General features: G+C 43.4%; 1 protein-coding gene across 2 annotated transcripts in view; it reads right to left on the reverse strand.

The window, feature by feature from the left end:
* Nucleotides 1-18,483, reverse strand: part of Esyt2 (extended synaptotagmin 2) — a 100,642-nt gene extending 82,159 nt beyond the window's left edge. Inside the window, exon 1 of one of the 2 annotated variants that reach the window (XM_029563491.1) lies at nt 18,023-18,483. In XM_029563491.1, the coding sequence (XP_029419351.1) occupies nt 18,023-18,358 (336 nt within the window). In that variant the 5' untranslated portion in view covers nt 18,359-18,483. The remainder of the gene's footprint in view (nt 1-18,022) is intronic. The other variant, XM_008833061.3, reaches the window with a different exon arrangement.
* Between the last annotated feature and the right edge of the window lie 1,843 nt (nt 18,484-20,326).

Raw genomic sequence — 20,326 nt, forward strand, 5'->3', positions numbered from 1 at the left:
CTCATGTCATTAAAAATTTTTTAAATGATAATAATTCTTCAAAGCATAAAAATTTGCTCCTTAATAATTAGTATATGTGCAAAACATTACCATTGAAATCTACCTGATGACTTTACATTCATGCTCAGGTGCCAAGGATCTTAGAAAGTAAGTGACTGTGACTAGTAATAATCAGATACATAGAGATTAGAGACGCATGTACAAACATCTAAGTGTTATTTGCATTAAAAATGAGCTTTTCTGTATGAAACAGTAGATTCTAAAATGAAATAGAGATCTTTTTTAAAGGTTAAAACCTCATTCAGTTTTAGGTTTTATAGGGTTTATACTGAGTACAATAATGTATAACTGTATTAATTCATGTGTAAACCTAAAAGTTTACAGCCAATTCTGAAAGAGATGCATCTTAGCTCTGGAAATTGTTATTGAATATGTCAATGTTGTAATGAAACCCCAGCTATCCTGGAACTCACTATATAGACCAGGCTGGCCTTGAACTCACAGAGATCCGCCTGCCTCTGCCTCCGGAGTGCTGGGATTAAAGGTGTGCACCACCACGCCCCGCTTTTACAGGGTTTATACTGAGTGCAATATTGTATAACTGTAATAATTCAACTGTAAACCTAAAAATTTACAGCCAATTCTGAAAGAGATGCATCTTAGCTCAGGAAATTGTTATTGAATATGTCAATGCTGTTGTAATGAAATGCTTCTTCTGATTGCGTGGTTATTAAATAAATAATTTTTTAAAAAAGAACACCTAGCTGAATCTTACTGGTGAGGAACAGAGTTGGTCACTATGGATCCAAATGATCTGCCTTGTTAGTTACATGCCACAGCTGAATATGCAGTGAAAACACAAAGATGAAATGTGCACACACAGGAACACAGATCAGGCCTCACACACTTATGTACCTAACCCTAAGCCTGAAAAGATTACAAGAGCTGTCCATGTAAGAAAGCCTTGAGGAGCAAAAATTTAGAGCTGGGGACATGAGAGTGGTGAGTCAATATTCAGTGGCTATTCTCCCCAAGGGTGCAGTGAAAAAAAAAAAAAAGTTGAAAAATAGGAAAAAATCCAGATAAATGAGACCAAAAACAGAGAAGTCAGGAGAATTTAGGGACATTTCAGGGACTAGGAACAAGAATCTCAGCAACAGCTGAGGAGCCAAGACACCTGGGGGGTAGAGGAACAGAGAATGTCACCTCTTTAGTGAGGAGTTTTCTAAATTCTTATGGCCCCTAAGGAGCAAGAGTGAAAGCTCAAACCAGACTTTTGAGGTGGAGTAGGGGCTCAGGACTTGGTGATGAGTCAATGGCCCCCTGGAGACTGCAAACTGGAGTGAGAGATACAGGGATGGCAGAGCTATCCTTGTAGTAGCACAGAACTTCCCAGAGTCAAGGTGGCCACCTCCCATTCTGCCTATCAGAGGACAGCTGAACCTCTCCAGAGAATGCCATTCACAACAAGCACAGGTTGGCACTTGCGCACAGTCACTTCTCTGGGACTGCCAGCTTTGCCACAGTGTAAACACTCAAACTACCAAATGATCTCACTGAATGAAGAGTTGGGTAGGAATGCACAAAAATCACGCAAAGGTGGTATTAATCATTAGTGAAATACAAATCAGAACCACAGTGAGATGCCAATTCATATCTGCCTGGATGGTTATACAAAACCAAAACAAGAAACAAACAAACAACAAAAGTACTGGCAGGGAGGCAGAGGAACTGGAACCTTCACACATTGCTGGTGAGAATCTAAAATGTTACACAAGTAGAAAAAGTTTGGCATCCCTCAAAAAGTTAAACAGACCCAACAATTCTAGGTATATGTTCAAGAGAACTGAAAACAAGAATTCAAACAAAAACTTGAACAAGAGGAGCTGGAGAGATGGCTCAGTAGTTAAGAGCACTGGTTGTCCTTCCAGAGAACCCAGTTTTGAGTCCCAGCACCCACATGGAGGCTAATAACCTTTCATAGCTCCAGTTCCAGGGGATCCGACTCTCCTGGTCCCCGTGGGCTTTGCACAACATGGGTATACTTACATACATGCAGGCAAAACACTCATACACATAAAATAAAAATATAAATAAATGAATAAATAAATAAATAAACTCAAAAAAGAATATTCTTAACAGTACCATTCACAGTAGCTAAAAATGGAAACTATCCAAATGGCCAATGAGTGAGCAGACAAATGGTGGTACTTCCAAACAATGGAATACTAAAAAGAAATTAAGTACTGACTAAGGCTGTGTGAACGAACCTCAAAAATATGCTAAGGGCAGGCAAAATGTCTCCACTGGTAAAAGTACTTGCAACCTGAATTTGATTCCCAGGTCCCACATGGTAGAAGGAGAGAACTGACTCCTGTATGTTGTCCTCTGACCTCCACACACATGCCATGGCACATGCACATACACACACACACGCACGCACGCACGCAAGAACACCTAAATAGAAATTTTTAATGTGCTAAATAAAATAAGTCAGACATAAAAAGTCACATAGTATATATACAGTTCTATTATTATATGAAATATCCAGAACAGGTAAACCTGTAGAGACAGAAAGAAGATTTACTGTAGGCAGTTCTCCTCCCCTGAAGCTTCTTAAACTCCACATTTGAAAATGGAGTTCAAACCTCCCATCCTGGACCCCAGTGGCCCACTATAAAATCTTTCTTGGAAGAACTAACAGTCCTGCACCTCGAGCCGTCCTTCACTTTCTCTTACCCCTCTCTTGCCCTCCCAATGGTGTTTCCTCAGGACTTAGTACTTTGTCCATCCTCAGGCTACTACTGCCAAGCCTGTCTTGCTAAATCCCCTTTAAATTAACCACCCTCATCCATATTTGGTGTTTTCCCAGGGTCTAGCAGCTAAGGCTAAGCCCCTTTACCTTGTGTAGTTCAAGACCCTGCCTTGCTGTCTCTCAGTTTTCAGAGGCCACCCTTCTACCAATTACTCATCTCCACATTCCATCTCCACATAACCACACTCATTTCTTCTCAGGCACTAGGTTACAGTGGAAAATGGAAACACAAGATGTGATGATCAGTTTTAAGCTATCTGACTATGTTATGTGCCCTAAGAAAGATCCTCAGCTCTGGGCATGTCCATAATCCCAGTACTCTGGAGGCTAAGGCAGGAGTAATTTTAAGTTCAAGGCCAGCCTAGATATAAACTAAGACTCTCTCAAAAAGAAGAGAAAAAAAGAAAAAAAAAAAAGAGAAAAAGCACTGCAGCTTAAACAGTGGCACACCATCCTGAGATAAGCTTGATTTCAGAGATGTTAATGTGTGGCAGAAAGTATGTGGGGAAGTGTGTTTGGGAACTGACACAGTACCACTGATCAGTGACTACTGCTCTAAGTCTCTAAGTCCCTTTTGCTACTACCGTGTATTTCAACACACAGGGCAGCGTATGTAATAGACTGATTAATGGCTTTCCAAAAGACAGTTATGCCTTATCTCCAGAAACTGTAACTACCGCTTTATACTGTAATAGAGGACTTTGCAGATGTGGTTAAGGATTTTGAGTTGAAAAGATTATCCTTATGGACCCTAAATGCCATCACCAGTATCCTTGTAAGGTGAAGGAAAGATTTAACACAGAGGAACAGGTCCTGTGTGCTGATAAGGATAGCTATGAACCTTGAAGGTGCAGGGAGGACCATGAGCTGAATTACCAAGGAAGGGAGAGCAAGAAGCAGGTCAAGAAAAAGGCTTTTCCTCTTTAGTAGAGCAGGTGGTAGCTCTGCTAACCACATGGGTGGGAAAAGCCAACAGAAAAGATTTTGGACTTTGGGCTTCTAGCTATGTAAAAGATATCTGTGTTTTGGGTGACCAGGTTTGTGGCAAACTGTCAAATAACCCTAACATAGGTAGCAAGCAAAGACAACACACCCTTTCACTCTTGATCAATTACCAATGACATTACAGTTAAATGAAACATCTTTGAAAACGCCACTCCATACTCATAGCACCATTTACTCTTTTATTTCCCCCAACATAAAAACTACATCTAGACTCAAGTTACTAAGTAAAATCACAATTTTATATTACCTATTCAATAGATTCTGAGGTCCTTATGTATATGGATAAAATAACTATAAATTATATTAACACTTTTATACCATTATATTTGCTTTGTTGTTGTTGTTTTTTCAAAGTCCCTGTACTTAGATACTAATATAGAAAATGTTAACAGATTTTATATACTCACATACTAGGCATTTAAATATCTTTAAGCATAAGTGAAATAAATTAATATTGGTCAGGGTTTCTGTTGGGCAGGTCTGTGATATAGTATCAGAAGTAATTTTAAATGAGTAATTTAAATTAAAAATTTTGAAAAGTTCATACATGTATATAATCTATCTTGGTCATATCTTTTCCTTCCCCACTCCCTCTCCAGCTCCCCCTGCCCCAGGCCCCATACAAAAATATCTCCCATCTCCCTCCCAATTTCATGGGGTTTTGTTTGTTTGTTTGTTTGTTTTTGTCTTTTTGAGACAGGGTGCCCCCGTAGTCTCAGCTGGCCTGGAAGTCACTATATAAACCAGGCTGGCCTGGATCCCAGAGAGAGCTGCCTGCCTCTGCCTCCTGAGTGCTGGGATTAAAGGCATGCACCACCATGCCTGCTTCAAGTCTTTTTCAAAAATCACTATGTTCAATTAGTGTTACTCATATATGAATGTGTGTGAGTTCATCCACTGATTCAAGGGCAACGTACCAAGGGCTGCCCCCCTCCAAAGAAAGTGACTTTCCCTCCCTCACAGCTATCTGCTGTCATTACTCCTTCTAGGGATGAGACATGGGAGCCCCTCCTCCCTCCATGTTGGAATTACTTCTTGATCTTGTGCAGGTCTTGTGCAAGTCACCACAGCTACTATAAGTTCATGTGTATTAACACCATCCCATTACAGATGCCAGATCTTCACAGCACTCAGAATACATTCTTTCTGCCTCTTCTCCCTGGGCAGAGGTTAACATAGATAGATGTTCCATCTACAGCTGAGCACTCATTTATTCTCCAGAATTTTGAACAGTTATGAGTCTCTGCACTAACCACTGCCCTCTGCAAAATAAGTCTGTGACCAAGACTGAAAGCAACACTAATCTATGGATATACATATAAATATTTAAAAGGGAATTTGACAATATGACCATTTGGCAAAACAACATCAATAGGTTCTCCCCTTGTGCCCATGGCTTCCACAGCCATGTTTTTTGTTTTTTTGTTTCGTTTTGTTTTGTTTACCATGTTTACAGCACCAGGCACAGTTTCCCTAAAAGGAGGATTTCTTTTGGCTCAGTTTCAGAGGTATTAGTTCAAGCATGGCTGAATTCATTGCTTTGCTGCTAAGGCATGGCAGACTATCATGGTGATGGAAGCATGTGGTGAGGCTGCTCAGTTTAGGGCAGCAAGGAAGCAGAGAGAGAAAGGAAGGACACAAGGTGTATCTTTCAGAGGAATGCCCAATGACCAGGGGGCATTCCCCCAGCTAGGTTCCACCTCAGCTAGGTTCTACCTCCTTCTTTCCATCACCTCCCAATGCCAGGATCAGTTCAGCTCACCTGTAATATGGGTTTCAATGACAACAGTGGCATTGCATAACTACTTACAAGTCATGTATAGAAAAGTCTTGCAAACTCAGTAATTAATAATTCATTGCTTCAACAATCTGCCTAGGTTTACAGAGCACAAACTATATGCAAATGCACTAGCCTAGAGATTAGCAGATAATTATTAGATACTAAAGTACTTGCTGTAACAGCTATGCAAGCAAAATATCGTAAGAAAACAGAAGGTGGGAGGGAGTATCATTCGGATTCATTAATTCTGGCAATTTGATACTGATATCACAGTATGAGCTACTGCTTTACTAAAAGCTAGTGGATAATGAGTTCTCTGGTGTGGCACTCAAGGCACAAGGTGAACCAGACAATGCTCTCTTCATACATCACTGGATTTATTTTCTACAAATCTACCTTACTGTGGGAAACCTAAATCATACCAACCCATCAGATGCAAACAGAAAGAAATTACTATTTAATACATATTTTTAAACTACTGCAACTGACCCAGAAATAGGACATGCATTTTCAAATCCCTACATTAGTCATTAACTAACACTTATTCACACAAGGAAGGAAGTGAAAACTAAAATACATGTTTTATATAACACAATGTGCTCACATACAGTTGTAACTAATTTGCATCAATTGCCAGGGCAATTTAGGGAGACTCACCTCAAAGTAAAAAGTAACAAAAAAGGTTTGGGGACAGAACTCAGTAGTAGTACAGTGCTTACTATCACACATAAGGAATCTAGATTCAGTCCCCAGTATTATAAATAAAACAAAAACATATGGCAGACTGGCCAGAGAGGTAGCTCAGGTTAAGAGTACATACAGCTCTTGCAGAGTTCGGTTCCTAACACCCACATTGGGGATCTAACACTTCTAGCTTCCATGGGCACTTGCATTCATATACATATACAGAGAGACAGACAGACAGACACGCATGCACAATTAAAATAATAAAAGCAAATCTTTAAAAAATAAACGGTAGGCTGGGGCTGGAGAGATGGCTCAGAGATTAAGAGCACTGACTGCTCTTGCAGAGGACCTGGGTTCGATTCCCAGCACCCACATGGCAGCTACAAACTGTCCTTAACTCCAGTTCCAGGGGAATCCGAGGCCCTCTTTTGACCTCCACAGCATTGCACGACATGGGTGTACTCACATGCATGCAGGCAATACACTCATACACATCAAATAAAAATAATAAATAAGGGCCGGGCGTGGTGGTGCACGCCTTTAATCCCAGCACTCAGGAGGCAGAGGCAGGCGGATCTCTGTGAGTTCAAGGCCAGCCTGGTCTACATAGTGAGTTCCAGGACAGCTGGGGCTACAGGGAGACCCTGTCTCAAAAAGACCAATAATAATAATAATAATAACAATAAATAAAATATTTTTTAAAAATAGACAAATTCTAAGCAACAATGCAAAATACACTGCAGGTCTCCTAGGTTCTACTCCAGTTGAAGCAGGGAAGGGAGTAACAAAGGACACATCTGTGGTGAGAAGTGACTCAGGTCCCATGGTTAGAGGACATCAGTCTGTGACTCAGATGGTGACCAAAGGACATGACTGTCTGCTTGCCTGTGTCCAGCATTTCACTGGATCTCATTTCCCTCCAGCCTCATAAGCACAGTACTGTCACACTCATTTCAACCTCACCAGAAATATATGAGAAAAAGCAGGTTAGTCAAGAGTACAGAATTAGGAAGGGTGGGTCTCAGTGAGGTGCCCACAGCCAGATCCAGAGTCTGAGTTCTTAGTCTCTTCCAGCAATGTCTCAAAATAAGTAATGCAGCCAACAGACACTGATGCTGGCCATGCGGACATATACTTTCAGGGAAGGACAGGCAACCCACCAAGTCTCATTACTTTATTCTGTTACAGAAAGCCACTCACTACTTGAGATGAGAACATTCTTGTTAATAAACTTTAATATCCCATACACAGGAAGAACAAGCTGAAGTTATGACTCATTGTGGAGGGTATGTTTTTGTAGAAGTTATTTTCATAAGAAGAGATAGGGGATAAATCTACTGTGTCCTTTAACAACTTACCATTCAAAGTAAACACTGCCTTCCATAACTAGACTTTTCCTTACAAAATTATCATGCTATAGTGACAAGGCACACTAGTTTCAGATGCCCAGTGAAGCCACTGATGGAGTGTGGGAGGGCCACAGAGAACTGCATTCAATTTTATCTCTATCAATAAAGTGATCTTTTGAAAAAAAATTATCATACTATTCTAATGAATTTAAAAATAGTCCATATAGCCTCTAGGTACAGCTCAGCTCCACTATGTAAATCAGATAAATATGTTTCTATAAGTTAAAAAGCAGACGAGGGGCTGGAGAGATGGCTTAGTGGTTAAGAACACTGGTTGTTCTTGCAAAAGACCTGGGTTCAAACCCCAGCACCCACATGGCAGCTAACAACTGTCCATAACTCCAGTCCCAGGGGATCTGACAGCCTCTTCTGACCTGCATGGGCATTGCACAACACAGGTGCACTTACCTATATGCAGGCAATACACACATACACATATAATAAAATTAAAATTAAAAAGAGCAGATGAAATTACTTAAATATAGGGCTGGAGAGATGGCTCAACAGTTAAGAGCATTAGATACTCTTGCAGAGGGCCCAAGCTTGATTTCCAGCACCCACATGGTGGCTAATAACCATCTGTAACGCCAGTTCCAAGGGAATCTGATGCCCTCTTCTGGCCTCTGTGGGCATTGCATGACACAGATTCACTTACATACATACAGGCAATACACTCATACACACACAAAATAAATAAATAGAATTTTTTTTCATTTTTTTGAAACAGGGTCTCCCTGTAGCCAGCTGGCCTTGAACTCATTATGTAGACCAGGCTGGCCTTGAACTTACAGAGATCCACCTGCCTCTGCCTCCCAAGTGCTGGGGCTAAATGTGTGTGCTACCACGCTCGGCAACTTCACAAATATATAAAGGAAGTATAATGAATGCTGTCATGCTCCTGGTTCCACTCCAGGAGCTGGGTCATCACTATAGCTCTAGAGTGCAGTCACTAGGTGTGAAAAGACCTGAAGACGCACAAGGTGCACTTAAGGGAGACAAATGAGTTTGTTACTTTGCACTGACACTTTCACCTGTTGAGAAAGACATTCAGAGGCATCTCATACAAGAGTACCCACAAAACTGTCTATAAGAAAAGTCAATAAAGATGACGTGGCATAAAATTAGACCTATATGCACAGTGGGTTAACATCAACAAACCTTAGATTTTAATACTCATCAAGAAAATCTTTGTTTTAACCAGGTAGGCATGATGGTTCATACCTGTAATCTCAATACTTGGGAGGCTGTGCTGGTTGGGTTTTGTCAACTTGACACAAACTATAGACACCTGGGAAGAAGAAACCTCAACTGAAGAATTTCCTCTATCAAACTGGCCTGTGGGCATGTCTGTGGGGCATTTTAATTGATAGTTGATGTGGGAGAGCTCAGACCACCGTGGGTAGTGCCACCCTTAAGCAAGTGTGCCTGGGCTGTATAAGAAAGGTAGTTGAACAAGCCAGTTAAGCAAGTCAGTTAAGCAGCATTCCTCCATGGGATGATGGACTGTGACCTGGAACTGTAACCCAAATAAACCCTTTCCTCTTCAAGTTGCTTTGGGTCAGTGTTTTATCGAATAGAAGCTAAACTAGGACAGAGGTTGAGGCAGAGGGACTGCTTTGAGTACTAAATCAGCCTGAGCTATGCAGGGAGACCTTGTCTCAAAAAGCCAAACAAAACAGAATAAAACCCAAAACAGTTTGTTTTTAAATTAGATTAATTTAAAGAATATTGCTATTACCTAGTGAATGTACAAAATGCCCTAATGGCATTTTTTTTTAAGAACATACTACTTTATCAACTGAAAGACATAATAAAAGGTCTACCTTACTTTAAAAAAATATACAGTTTAGAGCCCAGAAAAATCTTAAAGTCCTAAATCAAATATTCCCGAATAAATGATCTTTGGTATAGTTATCAATGTCATCAGAGAATTCCACAACAACCTCATTTAATTTATCATTTTCCACCAACTACCATCAATGGTTGTTTAGCATTATGATGTTCTTAATAAATTTTTCTTGGACTGAAAAAACTGTTTTAGGACTAGAGATATCTCTCAGTGCTTGCCTAGCATGCATGAGGTAGGTCCTGGATTTGATTCCCAGAACTCAGGAGGTGGAGGCAGGAGGATCAGAAGGGTCATCTTCAGCAACATAGTGAGTCTGAAGTCAGCCTGGAATATGTGAGATCCTATCTCAAAACAAAGAAACAAAACCTTAAAGAAAATAACTTTCACTTTTACACAGCAAGAAAACCACCCAGGAGTAAAAGGAAGATAGTAATCAAAGGATACAAGGCTTCAGTTAGGAGGAATTAAGTTCAAATGATCTATTGTACACCACCATAACTACAGTTAGTTACAACCGTATGTATTTTTTAAAAGTACTAAGAGGTTTTCACACTACAAAAAAATGGTATGTAATGTATACGTTAAGCAGCTCAATTTAGCCACTAAGCAACATATATGTATTTGAAAACAAGACATTGTAGATGATAAATAAATGCAGTTTTTATCAATTAAAAAACAAAAACAGGTGTATAGAACTGTCCTCCAACAGAGGCCATCTCAGGCTCAGTTTTGCCCGCTTGCCCTCTTGTGGATTGTTCAAGGCCCTGCAAGGAAGGGAGGGGCAAGAAGAGTCAGAGATCCCAAGAGTTCAGTCATACCTCTCAACCAACCCATGATGAGCAATTAGGCCCTAAGTGCACATAACCTCAAGAGGGTCTCCTCTACCATTTTGTGTGACTACAGGGAAGCCACCATCTATGTTTGGGTGAAGACTTTCTGGTGCGGCCTTAGGGAGGGAGCACCCACACACCTGTAAGTAAACCCTCACCCACTGCTCTGTAAGTAAGCCCAAGAAACTTGCTGGTTTTCCAGTTTGTCTTTGGGACTGTCATTGGGACCAAAGGAGGAGGGAGCAGACATTGTTTACACCCCCACCCCCAGAAGGAATTTTAGCGATAACTCGACACAGTTATAAACATGGCTGCATGTTTATAATCACACTACTTTCGAGTTTGAGGCAGAAGGAACATTAGTTTGCGGACAGCCTGGGCTATACAGAAGAGTCTGTTTTAAAAACATAAAATAAATAGGGGGAAAAAAAACCCCACCCGAACTACCAATGTGTAGTATGACCTCTATTATTGTCAGGTAGTAATTTCTGAGTCTAAGGCCTTGTTTTACTCATTTTTGTGTCTCTGGACCTAGCACACTGGGAGTACAGTACATTTCTCATAAAGTCAGGTAAATGGTAAATGAATCCATAAACACCAGTTTTAAATCTACCCATAAACTGAGCTAGTTCCCTAAAATGTAACTAAAGTAGAAAAAAAATCAAGAAAATGGCTTACTTAAAAAAAATTAACAGGACATTAAAAACAAGTAAAAAAATGCTAGAAATACTATGAGAAAATATCTCTAAATAAAATAGTGGGAAAATGACCATGTACAAAAGACAACTGTAGGCATATTAACTATTTCTGTGAGAATTAAGCCCTAAGCAATTTTGAGGATGTGTATTTCCAGCTACAGTGTCTACAGAGCACAACCCAGCAATATTTTTTCTGAAGTTGTCTGGGAACTAAAGCAACAAGAGAACAAAGTCGTATGTCATAGTTTTCATTTTCTAATTTTACATCTAAGCTTACATATGAACACATTACTGTTTCTCCTCCTGTCATGTCCAAGTACTACATGTCTAAAGAGTATGGGGGGAATTTACTCTCAGGTAACCGCTGCAAACTGGCAGAAATGCCCTGGAAACCCAAAGAGGGTTCAACGGAAGCATATCTCTTTTTTCTTAAGAACCTGGATAGAGCCCAGTGGGGGAACTTCTGTTCCTATTACTAAGAGTCTGGAAAGGATCCACTGGGAACACTTGTGTCCCTCATTCTTAAGAGCCTGTAAGATCAATGGGGTCACCGCTGGTTGTCATTACTGGGTCTAGTGTAACTCTCAGTTCAACTTTCTACCACACGACAAACTTACAACATAACAGATCTCAGTTGAGTTCCCTCCAGAGGAAAAGATCCAGAAATACAACTTTCAACTGTGCTCCACTGTTGCCCTCCTGGACTCTGGTGCTTCTGTCTCATAGAACATGCTGTATATGTAGCTGTTCACAGTGAATTCTACACATGTACATTCATGTACTCCTGACCATGAAGCCCTCTCTGGTCCTTTCTTCAAATCATACAATACCTGGATCTACCACCAGCCCACATCTACTTGGAAAGAATATAAACATGAAAATAGTATGATCTCTTTTACTTTATTACAACATAATGATAAAGTTGCTCAGAGACAGAACTGTCATGGAAGTTAAAAAAGATGATTTGACAAACCACAACAAAATGCAAAAGACTGGGGATGGAGAGATTGCTCAGCAGTTAAGACCACTGGCTATTCTCATAAAGACCTGGGTTCGAATCCCAGCACCCCACATGGCGGCTAACAACCGTCCAGTTCCGGGGGCTCTGATGCCCTCCTCTGCCCTCTGTGGGCACTGTACAACATAGGTATACTAACATACATGTAAGCATAACACTCATATACATAAATAAAAATCAGTCAATCAAAAAAAAAAAAAAAGAAGCAAAAGGCCAGCCTGGGTAGCACATGCCTTTAATCTCAGCACTCAGGAGGCAGAGGCTGAGGCAGATGGATCTTTGTGAGTTGGAGGCTAGCCTGATATACATAAAGGCTGGGGCCTGGCTCAAAAGGACAAAAAAAAGTTTTTATGAAATATTAAGTCAATAATTAACATGGAAAAGCAAATACTAGTCCTTTTTTTACATGAGACTATAATTCATTCTTCTTCTATAATGTTATTGATTCAAGTTCTTCATATAATGTATTTTGTTCATATTCAGATCTCCTCCCCCATCTCCACCCTCATCTTATCTCCCCCACAACTTCAAGTCCTTTATTAGCAAATGAAAAACCCCAACCATCTTACACAACACATCTGAACTGGGCACCAGAGAAATCACATCCTGGCATGAGAGCTGCCACTGCCACCATCATTGCTCTGGTGCCCACAGTTGCACCTTCACCATCTTGGCTTTCTAGTTATTTTCTTTCTTGCTTGCTGTGCTGGACAGCTTTAGTGTCAACTTGAAACAGCTGGGTTGAGGGAGCCTCAACTGGGGAACTGCCTCCATTGAACTGGCCTGTGGCCATGTCTGAAGGGCATCTTCTTGATGAGTGATATGGGAGGGCCCAGCTCACTGTGGATGGTGCCCCCCCGGGGCAGGTGCGCCGGTGTCGCATAAGAAAGCAGACTGAACAGGGGCCAGGGAGCAAGCCAGTAAGCAGCGTTCCTCTATGGCCTGTGCTCCAGCTCCTGCCTCCAGGTTCCTGCCCTGAGTTGCTACCTTGGGCTCCCTGATCAACTGTGACCCAGGAGATGTAAGATAAAAAAAAGCCCTTTCTTCCCCTTTGCCACAGCAATGAAAAACAAACTAGAACAGAAATTGGTACCAGGAGTGGGATATTGCTGTGACAGACCTGACCTTGGTGTTTTTAGGAGAATTGTGGAAGCATTCGAACTTTGGGCTGGAAAAGCCATTGAGTGCTTAGTTTGTTGCTGTGAAGCTCGGAACAGTTATACTGAAGGAGTTGTGAACAATGGAGGCCTGGCTTGTGAAACTTCAAAAGGAAGAAGAGATGATCAGGGCTGTTTAGTTTCAAAGGGAAGAAGAGACTATCAGGGCTGTTTGTGTGATATTTTGAATTGAGAATCTGTGGGTTCTGGTCAACTGGGGCTGAAGAATCAGCTGTGATTAAGAAGAGACCAGAACCTGAAGTAAAACCTTTGCTTTGCTGGGACTATTAATGCTTGTTAGTTGGGGCTGAAAAATCAGCTGACGATAACAAGAGACCAGCATCACAATAGTGAAATCTTCTGGGAAATATTTCCTCGGGGTCCGCACACAGAAGCTGTGGTCAAGAGGGGGCATGAGCCTCCATCTCTAGCTGGAGGCAGGGCTTGGTAATGTGTAAGAGTCTTCTGCATGGTTCTGGTGTTGAAAGCATGAAAGGGTCACAGAGAGCAGCTGAGGCTTGGCACTCTGAGAGGCCAGGAAAGGCCATAGGTGAAAGTGCAGCTTCAGTTGCAGTGAAGACCCCAGGATTGAAGAGATCATGGAGAGAACCTGAGGCTTTGCACCCCAAGAGGCAAGAAGAGGCCAATGGTGAGGGTGTAGCCTCAGTTTCAGTGGAGACCCCAGATTTTTGGAGACGTCACGCCCATGGGATGACCACCAAGGACAGCAATAGGTTTGGAATGGAGCTGGCCTGGGTCTGGGAGACGAGCTGCATGTGCTGTGGATGGCAGAGTCAGAGAAGTAGAGCTGCCACAACCCTTTAGAGCCCAGAAGATCGTGAATCCCAGATCTCCAGCCCTGAGCTATTTTGCTGGCGTTTGGTTTCGCTTAGGTATGCCCGATTGTTCCCTTGGAAATAAGATAGTACTTGTTTTGGATTTCACAGAAGTCCACCCATAGTTAAGAGACTTTTTAAAGAGACTATGGACTTTTAAGTGTTTGGATTTTTTAAGGACTGTGGGGCTTTTAAGGTTGTACTGTCTTATGTTGTGATATTAACATCATATCATGAGGACAAGAATTGGAAAGGTTATGGTTTAATAGTGATGTGTTTGTGTGTCAAGTTGATAAGGAGTCAGTTGTGCTGGATAGCTTTAGTGTCAACTTGACACACCTGGGTTGAGGGAGCTTCAATTGGGGAATTTCCTCCATTGGACAAAAGCCTGTGGCCATGTCTTTGGGACATCTTCTTGATTGTTGAGTGGTATGGGAGGGCCCAGTCCACTGTGGGTGGTGCCTCCCCTGGGCAGGTGGGCCTGTGTTGCATAAGAAAGCAGGCTGAGCAGAGGCCAGGGAGCAAGTCAGTAAGCAGCATTCCTTCATAGCCTGTGCTTCAGCTCCTGCCTCTAGGTTCCTGCCCTGAGTTCCTATCTTGGGCTCCCTGATGAACTGTGACCCCAGGAGATGTACGATAAAATAAACCCTTTCCTCCCCATGTTTGTATTGGTCAGAGTATTTTGTCATAGCAATGGAGAAACAAACTAGGACACTTGCCAGGATCTGAGTTCAGAAATTTTAGATCAATATGAAAGTACCTATGGTTAGGAAAATAATCATCCTGCGTGACAAGGTTCCTTACATGATCCAGCACACATACTCAGTCTCTTGGGAGCTGGTCCATTGTATAATACGAGTATTTCCGCGCTAAAAGAACAACTTTCCCAAGTTAAACAATACTGGTCATAACAAGCTTGGGTTTCTACACTTGCACCCATCACATCAGCATTTAATGGCAATAGTAAAACATGAAAGAACCATACCTTACCCTATCAACTTGTGACTTTCCAAATAAAAATAGCAATGCAGCATTGTCCCTATTCACCTGTCTAAAAATTCTTGAAAACTATTATCCACTCAAGTCTCATTTCCCAGAGTCCCACAAATACAGGGAGGACAATTCTACAGCACAAAAGTGCCATCCTCTATCCATTAAGCCTCTCAAGCCTTTTTTCTATTTACAGAAAAGAGTGGGAGAATCAACAGTACTGTTTACAGTAAAGCTACAAGACCAAATTCTTACCAATTTTTTATAGGCTACGTAAGAGTCATTTTCCCACCCCAAGAGTTTCAACTCAAGAACAGTATTTTCTTTCTCATTATTAGTAGTCTTTATGCCATTTCCATGTCCAACTTAAATTTTTATTTTGCTAAATAAAAAAAACTGTCAGTGAATTTATCTTAACTGTGAGAACAAGAAGCTGGTTACCATACTATCTCATTTCCCAAGCTTTCACTCCACTATGAATCGTCATCAATGATGCTGAAAACAGACACAGTCTTTAGGGTCTACAAATACATCTTATTCAAGGTAAAATACCAGCCCAATGTTCAGAAACCCTAAGTACCAGCCAGGCATGTTTAGCACATGCCTGTAATCCCACCACTGAGGCTGAGACCTGAAGACCAACCTTGGCACACAGTGAAACTTTGTCTCCAAACAAACAAAAACAAAACAAAAAAAGAAAAGGACTCTATGGGGCACTGGGGATATAGTTCATCTTGCCAGAAGTCTTAGGTCTGGCCTCAGCACTAAAAGGGAAAAATAAATTCTAAAAGCATCTAGCTAGGTCTTTTAAAATTTTTTATTTTTTTAATTTTATGTGTGTTTTATCTGCATATATATAAGTGCACCATGTGTATGCAATGCCGAGGCTAAAAGAGGGTGTCAGATCCCCTGAAACTGGAGTTACTTATAATTGTGAGCTGCCAAGTAAGTGCTGTGAACCAAACCCAAGTCCTCTGCAAGAGCAGCCAGTGCTCTTAACCACTGAGCCATCTCTTCAGCTCCCTAATCACTTTTTTTTTTTTTTCCGGTCTTTTTGAGACAGGGTCTCCCTGTAGTCCCAGCTGACCTGAACTCACTATGTAGACCAGGCTGGCCTTGAACTCATAGATATCTGCCTGCCTCTGCCTCCCAAGTGCTGGGATTAAAGGCGTGCACCACCACGCCTGACTTGTCACCTTTTTATTCAATTAAAAAATTAGTTTTTCATTATGGCAGCAATTTATTTTATTTTCTACATGAATATAGCTGTATCTTATAAAGAATACTTTACAAGCTAGTCAGTTGCTCCATAATCAAGTATTTTCTAAACGTCAGCACCACCCTGATCCTGCATGTTTCAGCCTTACTTATGTTGCTATTTGGTATTTTAACTACTAGTTTTTAGCAGCTTTCTGACAGCATTTAATTTAGTGTAGCAGACACAAGATGCCACCATAGCATTTCCAAAGTGCACCTCTGTTTCTTGTTTTTTCCCTCACCTTGGTTACTCTTAACTTCCTGTTTTCTATACATTCCTTTACTGCCAGCTAAAAGCTGTAACCGCACCTTACTTTCATTTTCCAAAATGCTGTCCTACATATCTACCATGTATGGGCAGAATTTTAAATTCCCAAAGTCCCTCTATTATAGTTCATACTCCGATTCTACTTATCACAAAATGGTATCTCTTATGTTCCTCTTGGTCTTGAGAACTCCTGCTTTCAAACTTTTGGTTGTTGGTATTTGTGTCATACATTACACACCACAGTGTTTCCTAGCTGGATAAAGGAAACATTCCTCAAGCTCTTTCTCCACTAAGTGGAAATTATCCTTCCAAAACTCACCACTGTCTATTTCCACACAGAAGTTGACATCAAGCCTAATGTGCACATCATTTTTCTTAAAATTTTTCCTTCTATCTGAAACTGTGATGGCAATTCCATGCTAAGAAAGCACGTAGAAAAGGATTTATGAAGTCAACTCCAATAAGTGCTATACTCAATAAGTAGAAAACTGCTCAAGGAAAAACAAAATAATCAGTACGTTAACTCTTAGTGTTAACTCTTTCAAAACTTTCCGCTATATACATTCACATTGGATTTGGAATGACGCTATAAAATGGTATTTGCAAACAAAAACACAAACACTTCAATTATTCTAATATAAACTTTTCAGGGACACTGCTGTTCAACTCTGTCAGGGACAACTAGGAAATGATGAAGTCTTGGACTTTAAGAAAAGATTAACTTCTTCCTCCATTGGCTGTCATTACACTTTTCAAATCCGAGAAAAGGGAATCTGTACTGTTTCCAGGCGCTGGCAAAGGGTTTACAGAATCACTCCAGAGCTCAGAGCAGCAGAGACCACCGCTCATCTCCCCGCCAGGGCACACTTCAGGGAGGTAGTCACTGCCAGCATGGAAGAAGAAAAGGTCCGGCGGCTGGCAGTGTCCTACGAGGCCAAGTTAGGAAGCGTTCTGTACCTGCTGCGTACTTCTCCAGATGGGGCGGGGAGGAAAGCCTAGAGCGAGCACAGCAAGCCGACACTTTCGAAAACAAGTAACGATCCAGACACCTTGCCATGGGTGAGGGTGGGGACAGCGGCTAGGACACCTAACTTAATGGAGGAGGGCAGGCTGACAGCGCAGGCCCTCACACAGGCCGAGGTGGCCACGGCGGTCAGGACACAGCAGGTGGACAGTTGAGAGTCTGACAGGGGTGGAGACACTCAACTTGGGCAGGTAGAGAGCAAGGAGGGGCCTGACAGCACTAAGACCAACACCTCACTGTGGTTGGATCCAGGTGGTGCGACCCGACTCGGGCCGAGATTTGGGGCAGATGGTGCAGACGCCTGACTAGGGCCGGAGTTGGGTCCCGGGGTAGGGAGCTGGACAGCGTGGAACCGATGCGCGGCAGGGATCCGGGTCCGGGCGGTGGGGGCGCACTCACCCAGGCGGGCAGGTCACAGGCGCGCACCCCCAGGCGCACGGCGCGCTCCTCGTCCTCCAGCAGCGCCAGCGCCCGGCACAGACGGCTGGCCTTGAGGCCGCGGCTCCGGCGGCACCAGGCGAGTAGCCCGAGCGCCAGCAGCACCCAGCTAAAGCTCAGCCCCAGGTAGCCGAGCGCGTACACCGGCAGCAGCAGTGCGAAGCTGCGTGCCAGCTGGGCCAACAGCCCCGGCACATCCACGCTCAGCGCGCCGTCCGAGGGCTCGGGCTCTGGCTCTGGGCGGCCCCCCGCCTGGCCGCAATCGGCCTCCGGACCCTCGTTCCCCGCGCCCCTCATCGCCAGCCGCTCAGCGCAGCTTTCCGTGCAGAGACGGGTGCGGCACTCCCGCCGACCGCAGGCAGCTCCGCCCAGCGCGCCAGCGCCCCTAGAAGGGGGACTGCCCACGCCACAGCTCCACGCCTGGAATGGGTGGGGCACGATGTCATCACAGCGCGCAGGACCCTCCTCCCAAGTCGCCTCTGGAGACTGTACAGGTGGAGCACGGGCGTGGTTACGTCATCACGGTGCGCAGAACCCTCCCCCGCCAGGGCCTCCTCGGAAACCCTGGACTGTAGGGCCGGAACGTGGGCGGGGCGAACATCATCACGACTAGCGGGCCTCGCCCCCGCGCCTTCAGCCCCCTGAGGAGACCAGCGGCAGGGCTGTGCTGTGCGTGGTGTCCTTCCGCGGTCGGCCCCATCCACTCGCTTGCCTCCTTCTGAAGACTGCCTGAGTGGCTGTTACACGCCAGCAGGCCACACTAGGAGTGGGCGGCTCACGAAGCCATCGCCCCAGGCCGGCCACGCCCCCGGCCCGTCTGAGTGGTTTCCTCGGCGTTTCCTGATGGATCGCGCGGTGTGTTCGCTGGGTGGTGCTCTGTGGGAGGCAACCAGAACGCGCAGCTGCCCCACGGGAGCCGCGCACAGTGCCAACTGAATGTGGTGGGACTCAGCTGGCCATCCTTCCCGGGAAGGAGCCGTGTACTCGTCCTGGTCCTTAAAATGTTGGCAGGGCAGAAGGATAGTTCCTGGGCCTGTGTGGACCTTGTGGCCACTCCATAGTGAAGCCCATGCCTCGCGCTCCTTCACGTCCCAGAGCTTATGAAATCAGTTGTCCTGAAGATCAAGAAATGCAGAGTAGTTATAGTTGTTGTGTACCCCAAACCAAACTTAGGGAACGTCTGTGAAGTTCCCAGAAAAAAAAAAAAAAAGACGACTAGGTTAAAGGGTGATAGAACTTAGATTGTAGAATGTTGGAATGTTTCAGATCCAGAGGCAAATTATCTTGGGCCATGTTTTGCCCCCCTCAGTAGCTATTCACTGCCCACCTTGGTGTCTGACCTAACATCCTGTGAAACTTTGGGGAGTATGAAACCACGAGCGTCCACCCACCCCAAAGCTAAGAATGTCATTAGATAGCCTCTGGAGCCTTCAGCAATTTTTTTCCCCACTGCTGTGACCCAGTTACCAATATATTTGAAATTTTTCACTAATGTATTTGGAAAGTGCCTTGATTTATAACTTTCTTTTGTTCCATAACTGTAAAAACGCAATAACACTTTCCACATTGGAATGTGTTGTTTGAGGCAACTTGAGTCTGCGTTCTTGGGCCATGATCATGTATGGCTAAAGAATAAACTCAACTCCCTTTTGGTAGGTAAAAAGTTGGCAGAGAGGCACTGAGGCACAGATAAAACTCCATGAAAATAGTGTTTATTAGCAAGAGAATACATGGGACAGATTCCCTTCCCCTTAGGGAAAATGTCTGCCTGGGTCTTGAGCTGGGGTCTTTTAAAAAGGGAGGCTTCTGTTTCCTGTAGAAGGTGGGAAGGTGTATTTTTTTTTTAAGTTGGGGGGTGTGGGAGAGCAGGATTGTTAAAACCTGTCTTCTTTAGAGATCAAAGGGGAAGCCTGTTGTGTTGGGCAAACAGTAGAGAAAAGTCTGTTTCTCTTGACTTCAAAGACCAAGGTGCTTATCAGCTAGGTTCCCTTTTCTCAGGAGCATGAGAAGTCCTCGGGATCCTGTTGGTGAGGGGGCAGGGCTATCTGAACCTTAACATTCCAGCCTTTTGTGTTGTAGGATGGGGGCACCCTTGTAGTCTTGTTACCTCCTGCTGGACAGGGTCCACGGTGGTGGGGGGGGAGGGGGCTGGATTAGGGATGGTCAGACAGCAGGGGTTCTCTCTTCATGCATCTCAACAGGGTCCTGGGTGGTTGACAGGCACTTGTGTACATGTGGAAGGAAGGAAAGTAACAACTGATTAAA

Source organism: Nannospalax galili, unplaced genomic scaffold (genome assembly GCF_000622305.1).
Source record: "Nannospalax galili isolate Female #2095 unplaced genomic scaffold, S.galili_v1.0 scaffold516, whole genome shotgun sequence".
NCBI lineage: Eukaryota > Metazoa > Chordata > Mammalia > Rodentia > Spalacidae > Nannospalax > Nannospalax galili.